The following is a 13,964-nucleotide window of genomic DNA, read 5'->3' as shown; positions in this document are numbered from 1 at the left end:
GTTCCTCCTTTTATAGCACCATGCCCCCAGTCCTGCTCCTCACAGCACTTTCCAGTTCTTCTTCTCGTTTTGTGTCTGCGCCGCTGCTCCTGCCGTGTACAGAAGCCGTGTGATGTGCGCGGTGACATGTGCAGGGCGCAGTGCATTCCTGGGACCGGGGGCTTCAAAGGCTTCTACAGTACAGTACAGTACTGTACAACCAAGGCTGCGGTGAAGGGGGTTAGCGGGGATGGAGATGGGGTCATAGAAGTTAGTGCGCACACTCGGCTAAGAGAAATTTTGATAGGGCTTATTTTTGGGGTAGGGCTTATTTTGGACCAGTGTCCAAAATCAAGGGTAGGGCTTATTTTCGGGGTAGGGCTTATTATCGGGGAAACACGGTATAAATAGTGATACCATTTATATATGGTTTATGTATGAGACAATTAATATGTATCTGTTTGACTCTTCAGATATGGTGGTTTCTCTTTGGGTGGAAGCAGTTCTCCAGCACTACCGCCAAGTGAAGAAGTACTGGCTTCCATTAAGCACATCAAGAAACACCTGGATCTAGCAAGGGTAAATATCTGTGCATTCACTTATGACATACCATCACATAGCTTAATGCCAAAAAAAATTCTCCTGGGTTTCCACATAATAATTCCTAGGCATGGGCATGAGATACATAAAATATCATGGCAATCAGGATGCCGATGGCCAAAAGACCAACCCTGATCATAACTGACGCCGTTAGTGCCTAAACTTAACCCCCCTCCCCCCGCAGCCTAATCCTAACCCCCCTTGAAAGAGCCTAAACCAGCCTAACCCTAAATCCCTCCGACTAGTGCCTAAACCTAACCCCACCATCCATGGTCTGAACCTAACCTGCTCCGGCATAATTACTTTTGGCATGCCGGCTGTCGGTATTCTGGCGTTGGCATCCTGATTTTTTTTTAGAGTTCCAGTGCTGGTGATCTGGCAGCAGTCAGGATGCGGGCATTGGTATACTGAATGCCAACATCCTGACTGCCAGGATGCTGACAGCATCCAATCGGCATGGCTGTTTCTTGTATGGGCTTGGTTCTTGATCGGGCTTGTACGATAAACACAGCAGAAGAACCTCCCCTGAACAGACTAATGGGTATTGATTTGACAGCACAGTAAGTTATATATATGAATGTAAAGCAAGAAGCAAACATGAACACTATAAACTGAATACATTTCTCTAAGTATTGTTCTTTCTTTAACAGAATGGGGCTGCCAACCGCTTTCTGGACAGCTTTGGGACTTTTATGAAAGGACTAGATGCAAAAGATAATGTGAAGGTGAGTCTTCTTAGATGCTCTTTGAAAATACTGACATTTTACATAATCAAAGACCAAGTATAACTACCCCAGTGCCAAACTTCCCCTTAGGCACATGAGGTGGGTGGCACTTGGCTGCTTGCAATTGTACTGTCAGTCTGAAATGTACCAGTAACTGCAAAATATCCACTGTACTGTACCATGTTCTATCTTGAATAGAGTGTAAATGGATAGGAAATGCAGATACTGACCCTGTAAACTGTCCTAATTAGTAAATATGTATACATAATAATAGAATGACAGTTAGTGGCTTTTTTAGAATCCATTAAATTGGCTGGGAGGAACGGACGTTATTGTTGTGCCTATGTGCGCCCGCATCCGTAAATATGCCCCTGACTACCCCCTCACACACACACACACCATATTCTGCTATGTGTAACTCTAATGTAGCTTTCACATCACATAAAACATTTTGAAACGTTTTGAAAAACTGTAATTTTAAATGGTATTTTAAACGGGTCTAGTGCTCATATTGCAGCAGATTACCATTTAAAAATACCATTTAAGTTCCATTCACATCACCAGTCAAGCAGTTTAACCTCTGAACACGTTTCTACCCACAGCTTATTTCCTGGTTCAGGGAAGGGACACAAGACAAGGGACAGCCTATCACAGTGCTCTAACCTTTATTTTTTACTAAATACCATTTCAGTGCCATTCAGACAGCACAAAAAACGGCTCTGAATTGGCTTTAAAACGGGTAGGACTCTGCTTTTTAAACGTGTTGAAATACCAGTTAACTTTAAATGGTATTTCAACTATGACACTTTCACACTGCAGCCTTAAACGTTTTAAAAGTCAAAAAAACGGCAATATACCGTTTTAAAAGTGTGATGTGAAAGCTACATAAAAGGGATGGCAGCAATGTTAGAATACTGTTATTATGGAGTAAGTAAGTCAAGTGACCTTTAGAAGAGTTTTAGGTCTTGTAACTTCACACCTCCATGTAACACTGAGAAACCCATGTTCAAATATAATATTCTGTATTATTAATAGGTATACTATATTTTCCATATATAAAAATACTTCTCCGAGGAACAATGAATGTAGTGGTCACATAGCCTTCTGTTGCTGCAGGTCTGGTTCAATAACAAAGGATGGCATGCTGTTGGTGCCTTCCTGAATGTGATGAACAATGCCATCCTGCGCTCCAAACTACCCGAAGGAGAGGACCCTGCCAAATACGGGATTACCGCTTTCAATCACCCCCTGAATCTCACCAAAGAGCAAATATCCGAGGTGGCGCTGTAAGTACTGTGCACTGCATCCTATGCTTCTTATACAATAATCATTTATTGGTAATTATTGTCGCCGTGAGTCTTGCATTATGTACTGTAGTAGGACTTGGGTGGTCTGCATGATATGAATGTGTGCATTCTTCTCTTTCAGGATGACCACATCAGTGGATGTCTTGGTTTCCATCTGTGTCATATTTGCCATGTCATTTGTGCCAGCCAGCTTTGTGGTGTTCCTGATCCAGGAGAGAGTGAGCAAGGCCAAACACATGCAATGTATCAGTGGAGTAAAGCCTGTTATCTACTGGTTGGCCAACTTTGTGTGGGATATGGTAAGGGACTAGAAATTATTTTTGGATTTCATTCTGCTGACTTTCAAGTTCAGAAACCACCATATATTTTAAAGGGAGACATTCCTGTACTAAAAGAAATGTTTCAAGAGTATAGCTTGTCCATCGAAAATTAGTTTTCCCTACTGAAGCATGCCTTCATTGAGCTTAAGTAGAAAGCATAGTGTGCATGCCAAAGAGCAAGGGGCTTCTTAAGAGAGAAGGAGGCTTCCTCGGCCAGGCACCCTTCTCTTCCTGGATCGGCACCAGGAGCAGTAGGGTCTGACTCTAGCACTCTAGTATAGAAGCACTTCACATCCTTCAGTCTTTTGCAGACCTGTGCTCACTTCTAGTTTGTGCCATTTCTAAACTCACTGGGTTCTTTGTTTTCTCTTTCAGTGTAACTACATAGTGCCAGCTACTTTGGTCATTATAATATTCATCTGTTTCCAGCAAGATTCCTATGTATCTTCTTCTAATTTGCCCGTCTTGGCACTTCTTCTCTTGCTATATGGGTAAGTTATTTGCTTTCTTGTTGAGCATCTTGTCAACTTGTAGATTAACTTGTTTTTTGATGACATGGAAGGGCTGTGAAGTAATACAGATGTGTTCACATACATCTATGCGAAAGTTGCGTCATACATAATGCGCAAGCTCCGTGCGACTCTAGTGCTGAGCATCTTCTTTGTGGCTCTCCATTAAACAGCGTTTTATTTACAAATTGGAGCAAATAGAATGAATAAGTATCTTCTGCTGCTGTATCTACATAAGAAATGGAACGTTGCAGTGTTTTCCTGGAAAACACAGTAATGTAGTATTTCATATACAAATACAGCCGCAGTCACACACTGAATATAAACATACAGCATATTGCTTCAATCAGAAGAAGATGCTTGTGTATCCTATTCACTTTGTTTTGCAAATAAGACACTGGAAACAGTAACACACAAAAAACACCCGGCAGTAGGCTACACTAGAAGGGTTGTTTAATCGGAATAAGGCTAGCTGTAGGTGGACTCTTCTGTATATTACTTATTTGTTTTTAAAGTTTCCCTTGTTTGATAATACAATGATTACGCCTCTATTTTAATTTGTACTACTTTTGTATATAATAAATGCTTTCTATCTTCCAGGTGGTCCATTACCCCTCTCATGTATCCAGCTTCTTTTCTGTTTAAGATCCCCAGTACAGCCTATGTGGTGTTAACAAGTGTCAACTTATTTATTGGGATCAATGGCAGTGTGGCCACATTTGTACTTGAGCTCTTTACAAACAATGTAAGTATAATAACTGAAACTGTTATATAAATTTAATATAGGGAAAGGCAAAAAGAACAAAACAATCAAACACACCAGTGACATATATAATTTATTACTAGTCATTAAAGACTAATACTGAAATACTGTGGTAGTGATGGCACACACAATTCTATATTTCCCCAGACTTTATAACATTGGGGCTGATTCAGATCTGATCATTGGTCTGCAAAACTTCAGAGCCCAGAAATCCACCGCTATGCATGGCTGTGAATGCCATCGCAGCAATGAGAAGAGGGGAGGTCCATTCAAATTCATTCACCATTGAATGAAACCACCCCCTCCCCGCTTGCAACGCCACATAAGTCAAGACTTACTCAGCACTGCGATGATAGGGGGGAGATCAAGGCTGCTGCTTCCCTCCCTACGGCTGGTATCCGCCTGCGTTTTTCAACTGCACTTCCAGAAGATACTGGACGGGGGGCGTACTATGCTGATTAATTTGATATATAACTTATCTGTGTGTTACTGAGTCTGCATACGGACAGAAAAGAAGTGAATTGATGAAAGCTTCATTGTAGCACTTTGTGTACAGATTCAGAGACTCATTCACACACAGATATACATAGTCATATCAAATTCACAGTCTCCTCGTTCATCCTAGTCACATTGGGTTATGAAAAATGATAGCCAACGCTTGAATTCTCTCACGCGACATAGCGTGCCAAGAGGGACTGTTTAGTGTGACTGCCGCAAAATGTATGAAGACACATCGGTAACTGTTTTACTGCAGTCACCCATTCACTTGAGTAGATAGATAGATAACGCTGATATTATATCACATTACAGTGCCCCCTGTTTATACTGTGCCACATTAGAGGGCCATCCAGATCAAATTATACCATGTTACAGTGCCCTTTGTTATATTATGCCACACTGTAATGCCTCCATTTCATATTGTACTCCATTACTATGCACTCGACTAGTATTTATGTAACATTATAGCCTTAGCCTCTGGGCCTCATAGCAATGCCACCCCTTGCAACCATTATAGTTATTCCTGTGCATGTAACGCTAGCTTTAGTAGGCTACCAATGATGAGATTTTGTCTGTCTTATAGAAACTGAACAACATCAATGATATTTTGAAGTCAGTGCTGCTGATCTTCCCTCATTTCTGCCTGGGAAGAGGCCTCATTGACATGGTGAAGAATCAGGCCATGGCGGATGCACTAGAGCGATTTGGTGAGTAATCTCTGTATTCTGTTCTATAGACAGCGAGTTCCAATTGCAAGTACATTGACTGACTGTGAATCTTCTCCTTTAACAGGAGAAAACCGCTTTGTCTCCCCAATGTCTTGGGATCTGGTTGGGAAAAATCTCTTTGCCATGGCAGTGGAGGGTGTGGTTTTCTTTGTCATTACTCTGCTAATCCAGTATCGATTCTTCATTAAACCAAGGTAAGTGATTATATCACAAAAGTGAAACTGTTATGCTGGGTACACACCAAAACGATTTTGGCACAATCCCATCAATCTGGATCCAATTCAGACTGATTGGATGCAGATTTGGTCAAAATCGTTTGGTTGGATCTGAATTGGATCCGAATCCGATCCTACCTGCTGCAGGTAGGATCTGTAAAAGATCCATTCATCTGAATACAGAGGGGATCAGATCGTATGCAAATCGTATGTAAATGGTGTGCAAATCGTACAATCCGATTTGCATACAATTTGCATCCAATTTTAAATCGTTTTGGTGTGTACCCAGCATTAGTTAACTTTTATAATGTAACAATACATATTATTAAGTGTGTTATCAAAGGCATGCACTAATACAAGTGGGTGCAATATATGCATCAAACGAACTACTACTATGGGCTTTGCTGCCCCAAACACGCCGGTCGCAGTTCCCTGATCAGGTCTACACAAAAGGGGCCTGATTCAGAGATGCATGCAGCAGCATCCAGGCTTGCATATCTTGCAGCATATATCCTGATGGTGTGTCTTAGTCACACCATTCAGGATATATGCATGTTGCTAAATTGTAGGGGTTTTCACATGGTTGCATTAGCGGAAAATCTCTATGTGTACATCAGCACTGCCTGTATCAGGCCCAATGGTTTATAAATTCATAGTGGGATACTTACTAAGATGGGAGTTCTATTTCACATGGGATGTTGCTATGGTCAACCAATCAGATACTATCTATTATCTTCTAGAAGGTGCTAAAAAAATAAGAATTAGATTCTGATTGGTTACCCATAGCAACATCCCATGTGAAATAGAACTCACATCTTAGTCAATTTTCCCCATAGACTTATTTCATTATAAACTCTGCGATTATTGTGTAGACTTGTCACTTAGCTGGCCTGGTTAATACAAATGGTAACAGTGGTTATGTTATTGATAAGAGTAGAAACATAACTTGGGCAATTATTATTTTACTTGCTCTTTAACATCCCCATATTTAGATTTGTTTGTGCAAATTAACCCCTAGTATTACTTTTTTGCTAAGTAACTTCTTAAGGCTGCCAATTTGCTCATATGAGACAGAGAATTGGTGACATGACAGGAACCTGTCTGTTTCTCTCCAGGCCAGTCACTGCAAAGCTTCCCCCTGTAATTGATGAAGATGAGGACGTGGCAAGGGAGCGTCAGAGAATAATGAATGAGGGGGGTCGGAGTGACATCTTGGAAATCAAAGGACTGACTAAGGTACGGACATGCTCATTCCTGTGTAGTTATGATGATACTCCCTCTGGCTGACTAGCTAGTCATCAGTATGTAACCGCAGGCACATGACAGCCAAACATCACACCTGCTGCACATTCTACCAGGAACTTACCCCTTGCAGCCGCAGGACAAGTGCTTCTGGCAACAGTATATACATTTTTAGAATTTTTATATAGCATATAAGATGGCATAAATTGAAATCAAATGCAAGAAGATCATAATGATTGATTTCTAATAAGACAGCCACTTAATGTTCATGGATTATGTTATACCTTCATTTTATGCATAAACAAAGCAGTGGACTGTAATATTATTGTAAACTCTATATGTATTTCATACCTTATAGACATGAGGGATGTGTAAGTAACATGTACTGTACTGTGCTATGGAGTCTCGGCTAACCAAGGCATGTCTTCCCAGGTCTACAGAATGAAAAGAAAGCCAGCTGTTGATAGATTGTGTGTGGGAATACCCCCAGGAGAGGTGAGAATCAAACTATGATTGATTAATAGAGACATCCACTTCATAGTGTCATTTTATATCATTATGTAATCATCCCTTTTTTATATAATAACAAAACATTTTAGAAAATAGTGTACCAGCATGTATAGCTAGGAAACAACGCACCACAGATGTTACCACAGTTGTTGAAAGGCAGCTGATACAGGATAAAACATTTAGGGCTAGATGCACTAAACTTCAAAAGTAGTAAAATGGAGAGTGATAAACAGCCAGCCAATCAACTAGTTCCTGCCATGTCACAGACTGTGTTTGAAAAATGTCAGGCAGGAGCTGATTGGTTGGCTGTTTATCACTCTGCATTTTATAACTCTTGAAGCTCAGTGCATCTGGTCCAATAACACTAATGATAGTTTTGCCTCGTAAATGATTGCCGCTTTAACAAAACATCCGAGCTCCCTGGCACCCTGCACCTGCAGCGAACTTGAATGCTATTACATATGCCCCAATATATCACTGTCTTTAGACAGCACTGTGTGGTGTTTTCACAAAATGTGTGGTGTTACTATTTTTACCAAACACACAAGGTTTACTGGGCTCATTGTTCTTTAGTGCTTTGGCCTGCTAGGAGTTAATGGTGCTGGGAAGACCACTACATTCAAGATGCTGACTGGAGATACTGATGTGACTGGTGGGGAAGCCTTCCTGAAGGGACACAGGTGGGTAACACTTGGATATGCGACAAATGTATTGTACTCTAGTAATCTATGGGCATGCCTAATATTTGTTTACACTTAAGCATTAATGGAGAGTGGGGAAATATTTAGTACATTATATTAATCAATGCACAATTCTACTCAAGCTGCATGCAGAGAATTTGCTCCAGACGGCTAATGTTTTATTGATGGAACAATTGCAGCAGTCTTCTCTGCCCCATTAGTCTCTGCTGATTTCCTGCTGTAATGGCCCCCACACACAGCACAATTTTCAGGCACTTTCTGAGCGATTTTACTAAATCGCTCAGAAAATGCCTGAAAATGCATGTAAATCGCTGTGTATATAGCCCACACAGCGATTTACATGCGCGCCCCCGCCGTTCTGAATCTGCACAAGATTCAGAATGGCCCGGTCAGTCAATTCATAACAGTCGCTCAGAAGCTCCTGCTCATCTCCCGCATGTGTGGCGCGGGGATGAGCAGGGCCATCTGAGCGACTGTCATGCCGGTGACTGTGACTGTCAAGCCCCGCTGCCACCGACCTGGAAGCCCCGCCGCCGCCGCCTGGAAGCCCCGCTGCCGCCGCCGCCTGGAAGCCCCGCTGCCGCCGCCGCCTGGAAGCCCCGCTGCCGCCGCCGCCTGGAAGCCCCGCCGCCTGGAAGCCTCGCCGCCGGAGCCCAGCAGAGACGCTTCCTGGACCTGCCGGGTGCCGCGCCCGCCCTCTGCAGTCAGATGGAAGCTGCAGTGAGAGGACGCGACGCTGGAAGACAACGGAGTTGGTAAGTATATTCTTTTTTTTTTTTTTTACACTGTGCCACCAACGGTTGAGGGGAGAGGGGGATGCCACACTATACCACCAACGATTAAACTTTTTATATGGGGGACTAAAACTATTAAACTGTGTATGCATATATATATATACTGTGTGTATATATATATATATATATATATATATATATGTATATATATATATACACTATGTATGTGTATGTATATATATATATATATATATATATATATATATATACTGTGTGTGTATATATATATATATATATATATATATATAGCGCAGTCTGGGCAGGCACATCCAGAGTAGCCAGCTGCACAATGTCCAGTCGTGACAGATTTGAGATCTCCCGTGCTGAATCTCCCAATTTGAATCTCTGACACAAATCTCTCTGTATGTGGCTCATTGTCTGAAATGAGCCAATTAGTGAAATCTCTTGTGCTGAATCTCCCGTTATGTATCTCTGGCACACATCTCTGCGTATGTAGGGCCCTTAACAGTGCAGTCATTAGTAACATAAACCTTTATTCCCCTCGCTCCTTTGGTTTGTCGTCATCATTGGTGTATATGTACTCCAGCATACATAGATGCTGGAGCCTGAAAGTCCTGCGCCCCCACTCCCCCCCCCCCCCCCCAGAATGGCAATGGTTCTACCTAAATGTGATTTGGCTTAAACCACCTGCGATTTTGGGGGGATGTTGAAGGTAAATTTGTAAACATCATTTAAACATTAAGGTGTACTGTTGTATTTGCTGCTAAACAGTAATAGATATAGTGTTACTAATTTCATCATAGTGTTATCTATGTAAAGCAGGCTTGTCCAAACTATGGCCCTTCCAGCTGTTTGAAACTAAAAATCCCATCATGCCTTGCCACAGTTTTGCTGTTAGGGAATGCTAAAACTATGGCAAGGCATGCTAGGATGTGTAGTTTCACAACAGCTGGAGGGCCATAGTTTGGACATGCCTGATGTAGATGGTACAGAGAATTAAAATAACTGTAATCTACTTACAAAGATATATTTACAATTTATTTACATAATACTGAATGGTACTAAATGTTACATATAAAATGGTAAATATTATCAGTGGGTATCTAATTGCTTATCTTCTACAGTATCCTGTCTAATATGCAAGAAGTCCACCAGAACATGGGTTACTGCCCGCAGTTTGATGCCATAAATGAGCTGCTGACAGGCCGGGAGCACCTGGAGCTATACGCACTGCTGCGTGGCGTGCCTGAAAAGGAGGTTTGCAAGGTGAAACATATTCTTGTATCCTCGTTGGGAGCATTAGTTGTTACTGTATATGACTGTTATGTTTATACACACTGCACCATACAGTACCTGGGGACATATTTATCATTCAGTGGGGCAGATGTATTAAGCCTTAACAAGAGATAAATGCAAGGGTGATAAAGAGAGATAAACGCCCAGCCAATCACCTGCTAACTGCCATGTTACAGGCTGTGTTTGAAAAAAGTCAGTAAGGATGTGATTGGCTGGACATTTATCTCTCTTTATCACCCTTGCATTTATCTCTTGTTAAGGCTTAATACATCTGCCCCAGTATTTCCTGGATATAACCCAGCAAATTCCATCCAATCACTGTCCAATGGAACAACACTTATAACAATATAACAAATACATATGTGTAGACCCCAGGTATGAAGACAAAATTGATAATTATAACTAAGTAGCTAAAGAATCAGCATAGACAATATTTGAGATGTGCGGGTCGGTTTTACTGGTTTCTCAAATCCGGATCTTATTGGCTATCCAAAACATGTGACAGCTTATAGCCAATAAGATCCGGATTTTTGAACCAAGTAAATCCGAGTACAAAGGAAAAGAAACAAATGAACTCTGCAAAAACATGAATGATAACGTAGAACTTCACATTAATGTATTCATGTTTTGATCTTAATATATATATATATATATGAGGCTTGCAATATCAAGTTGTGGAATCAGGGAGAAGGATGTCCTTGTGCATGGCAAAAAGTGCAACAATATTAAATATCCCCAGATTTACCATGGAGGTTTCCCTCCATTTCCAGAAATGTTGTCCCCATAGGTTTCTATGGGGTTTTCTATGGCATTGGATTTACCAAGCATTGTTCGCCCCAGCTGCTAACGTTGTCTCAATATGGTGTTAACCTACAGTATAGTAACCTACGGGCTACTGCTTCTCAGTAAGAGGTGTAACAGTATTAAGCTATCACACTGCTTCCATCTCTTTCCCAGGACAGACTGTTATCGGAGGTTTACTGTCGAGCCACGAGTAGTAAATGTGTGTGAAAATACTTTTTCATGTCACGAATTTATGCAAAAAATAGGTACTTGTGACTTATCTGGGCGCCCGATATTGAAATTGTATGCCAGTACCCTAAGCATGCGATTTGATGCGATTTGATGCGATTTCCCTTGAAGAGAAAATCACGTTGCATTGTATGCTATTGTATTGCATGTGATGCGATTTGATGCGATTTTAATATGTACAGGCACCCAGATGCCTGTTTCATATGTGAAATGGCCCCCCAGACCCCATTTTTAATTGTATACCCACCCTGATGGCTAAATGACCCCCATTGTTAAAGCCACCCCACTATCAACGCCAACCCGAAGCGTGGCGAGCGCAGCGAGCCCGCGAGGGGCGGTGGTACGCGTCCTCCGACCTTTTCATACCCCCACTATCCACGTCGGCGTGGAGTTGATCTTATATAGTGTGGCGAGCGCAGCGAGCCACCGAGCCCGAAGCGTGGCGAGCGCAGCGAGCCCCGCGAGGGGACATGGATACCTTCACAGCTATACGCGTCCCCTCGCGGGCTTCACAGGTATCCGCGTCTGCTCGCCACGCTTCGGGCTCGCTGCGCTCGCCACACTATATAAAATCAACTCCACGCCGACGTGGATAGTGGGGGTATGAAAAGGTCGGAGGACGCGTACCGCCGCCCCTCGCGGGCTCGCTGCGCTCGCCACACTTCGGGTTGGCGTTGATAGTGGGGTGGCGTTAACAATGGGGGGCATTTAGCCATCAGGGTGGGTATACAATTAAAAATGGGGTCTGGGGGGCCATTTCACATATGAAACAGGCATCTGGGTGCCTTCACATATTAAAATCGCGTCAAATCACGGCAAATCGCGTCAAATCGCATCGCATGCAATCTGCTTGTATGCGATGCGATTTGATGCGATTTTTAGGTGCGATGAAGAAAATCGGGCGCCCAGATAAGTCACAAGTACCAAAAAATATTACATCCTCATTATAAATGTTGATTGTGATAAATATGTCACGTGGTCTTTTTAAATTTCACTTCAAATATTTTGGTTAAGGATTTCCTTTCTCTGGATCTGGCAGATTTTCTCTTAATATTATAGTCAGTACCTATACTGAGCCATGGGTCTGACTGCATGGTTTTTAACATTTTGTGTGATCCCCGATGACATGCTGTCACACAAAATATCTCTAAGCTTCAAAAGTGATAAAATGGAGAGTGATAAACAGCCAGCCAATCAGCTCCTGCCTGCTATGTCACAGACTTTGTTTGAAAAATGTCAGGCAGGAGCTGATTGGCTGGCTGTTTATCACTCTCCATTTTATCACTTTTGAAGCTTAGTGCATCTGGCCCTGAGTATGTTATACTGGCTAGAATTATACTTTCTGTAACATTACTAACCTCAGCGGTTTATTATAATTGCCCTTGGATACAACAAGATAGTTTATGTTAGTTTGAAGATTTAGTTTTGGTAAAAGTTAGCACTGTTTCTGAATAGTAACAGTAGCAATGGGCTGTGGAGATTGTGTCTTATACTGTAAAACCTTTGGCATGCTGACCTTGTGTCTCTGTGTCCTGCATCAGGTAGCTGAATGGGCAGTGCGAAAACTGGGGCTGGTGAAGTACTCAGAGAGATGTGCAGGAAGCTACAGTGGGGGAAACAAGCGTAAATTGTCTACAGCTATTGCCTTAATTGCGGGACCTCCAGTGGTGTTTCTGGTAAGTTCCAATTTATCATCGCTACATATGTAAAGCTCTGTTTCTAAGTGCCTTATTCTAGTTCACTCTTTCTGACAAAATCCTTCTTAGACGGACAAAACCATGTGCACTGCAGGGGGGCAGATGTAAAATGTGCAGAGAGAATGAGATTTGGGTGAGTTATTTTGTTTCTGTGCAGGGCTTTATTTTTACACTGCAATATAGATCTCACTTTGAAGTAAAACCCCACCCAAATCTAATTCTCTCTGCACAAGTTACATCTGCCCCCCTGCAGTGCACATGGTTTTGTCTATCTAAGAAGGATTTTGTCAGAAAGAGTGAACTAGAATAAGGCCCTAAGTGGGAAACTCTAAAAAAGACTTTGTTATTGTTATTCTAAGGCATCACAAAGTATCTGCATCACTGTACAATTAAAATACATATGAACATATATCTAATCATGCGTCCAATAAAGTGTAAATTGCCATACCTAAGAACAACACACAGCAATTACATGATAGACTAGGCAGGGCAAAGACATGGAGCACCGCGCTGTATCCTGTAGGGAAAAGGTGGTAAGTCACAGGGATGGGGTATTAGTTTGATACACATTGTATGGGCGGGCATACAGAAGTCGTTAAAGGTCACTGGGGTAGATTTATTATAGCGGCGCTAAGATCTTGCCGCCGAAGCGGGGGAGCGTTAACTCCCCCCTCCGGCGATGTCCCCTCCAGCTGACAGCGCGTCAGTTAACACTGACGCGATGTCTGCTTCTCCCCGGCCGGCTGGACTGCACATGCGCGGGATCTCGCTACTCACGCTCAGCTCAGAGCCAGCAGCAGGGACAGCGTTGTCCCTGCTGTAGGCATAGGGCATCGCCGCCTGCAGCTGTTGAAGTCGATAGCTGCAGGCGGCGGAATGGTCAGCGATGCTGACCGTTCATAAATTAGATATGCAGTATGCACCCTGTACTAAAACTAGTACATGCGCTATGACGCCGTCCCCCCACCGCCACCGTTACAGCACCCGCACAGCGGGTGTGATAGATCAGGGGAAGCGCTATCCCCTGCCATAAGGCACAGGGATAGCGCATATAGCCCTGATCGTCAGATCATAAATCGACCCCACT

At 42.6% G+C, this 13,964-nt stretch overlaps 1 protein-coding gene across 2 annotated transcripts in view; it reads left to right on the top strand.

Moving 5' to 3' along the window:
* Positions 1 to 13,964, top strand: part of ABCA1 (ATP binding cassette subfamily A member 1) — a 103,705-nt gene that overhangs the window by 80,061 nt on the left and 9,680 nt on the right. For both annotated transcript variants that reach the window (XM_083184856.1, XM_083184865.1), the window contains 13 exons: positions 453 to 558; positions 1,230 to 1,304; positions 2,421 to 2,590; positions 2,733 to 2,910; positions 3,307 to 3,422; positions 4,041 to 4,185; positions 5,285 to 5,408; positions 5,494 to 5,623; positions 6,760 to 6,880; positions 7,319 to 7,381; positions 7,970 to 8,076; positions 9,977 to 10,118; positions 12,722 to 12,856. In XM_083184856.1, coding sequence (XP_083040982.1) covers positions 453 to 558; positions 1,230 to 1,304; positions 2,421 to 2,590; positions 2,733 to 2,910; positions 3,307 to 3,422; positions 4,041 to 4,185; positions 5,285 to 5,408; positions 5,494 to 5,623; positions 6,760 to 6,880; positions 7,319 to 7,381; positions 7,970 to 8,076; positions 9,977 to 10,118; positions 12,722 to 12,856 — 1,612 coding nt within the window. The remainder of the gene's footprint in view (positions 1 to 452; positions 559 to 1,229; positions 1,305 to 2,420; positions 2,591 to 2,732; positions 2,911 to 3,306; positions 3,423 to 4,040; positions 4,186 to 5,284; positions 5,409 to 5,493; positions 5,624 to 6,759; positions 6,881 to 7,318; positions 7,382 to 7,969; positions 8,077 to 9,976; positions 10,119 to 12,721; positions 12,857 to 13,964) is intronic.

The sequence above is a fragment of the Crinia signifera genome, chromosome 1 (assembly GCF_055691185.1).
Source record: "Crinia signifera chromosome 1, ASM5569118v1, whole genome shotgun sequence".
Lineage (NCBI taxonomy): Eukaryota > Metazoa > Chordata > Amphibia > Anura > Myobatrachidae > Crinia > Crinia signifera.
The sequence above is the reverse complement of the archived record's forward strand: the minus strand, read 5'-3'. Positions and strand labels throughout refer to the sequence as shown.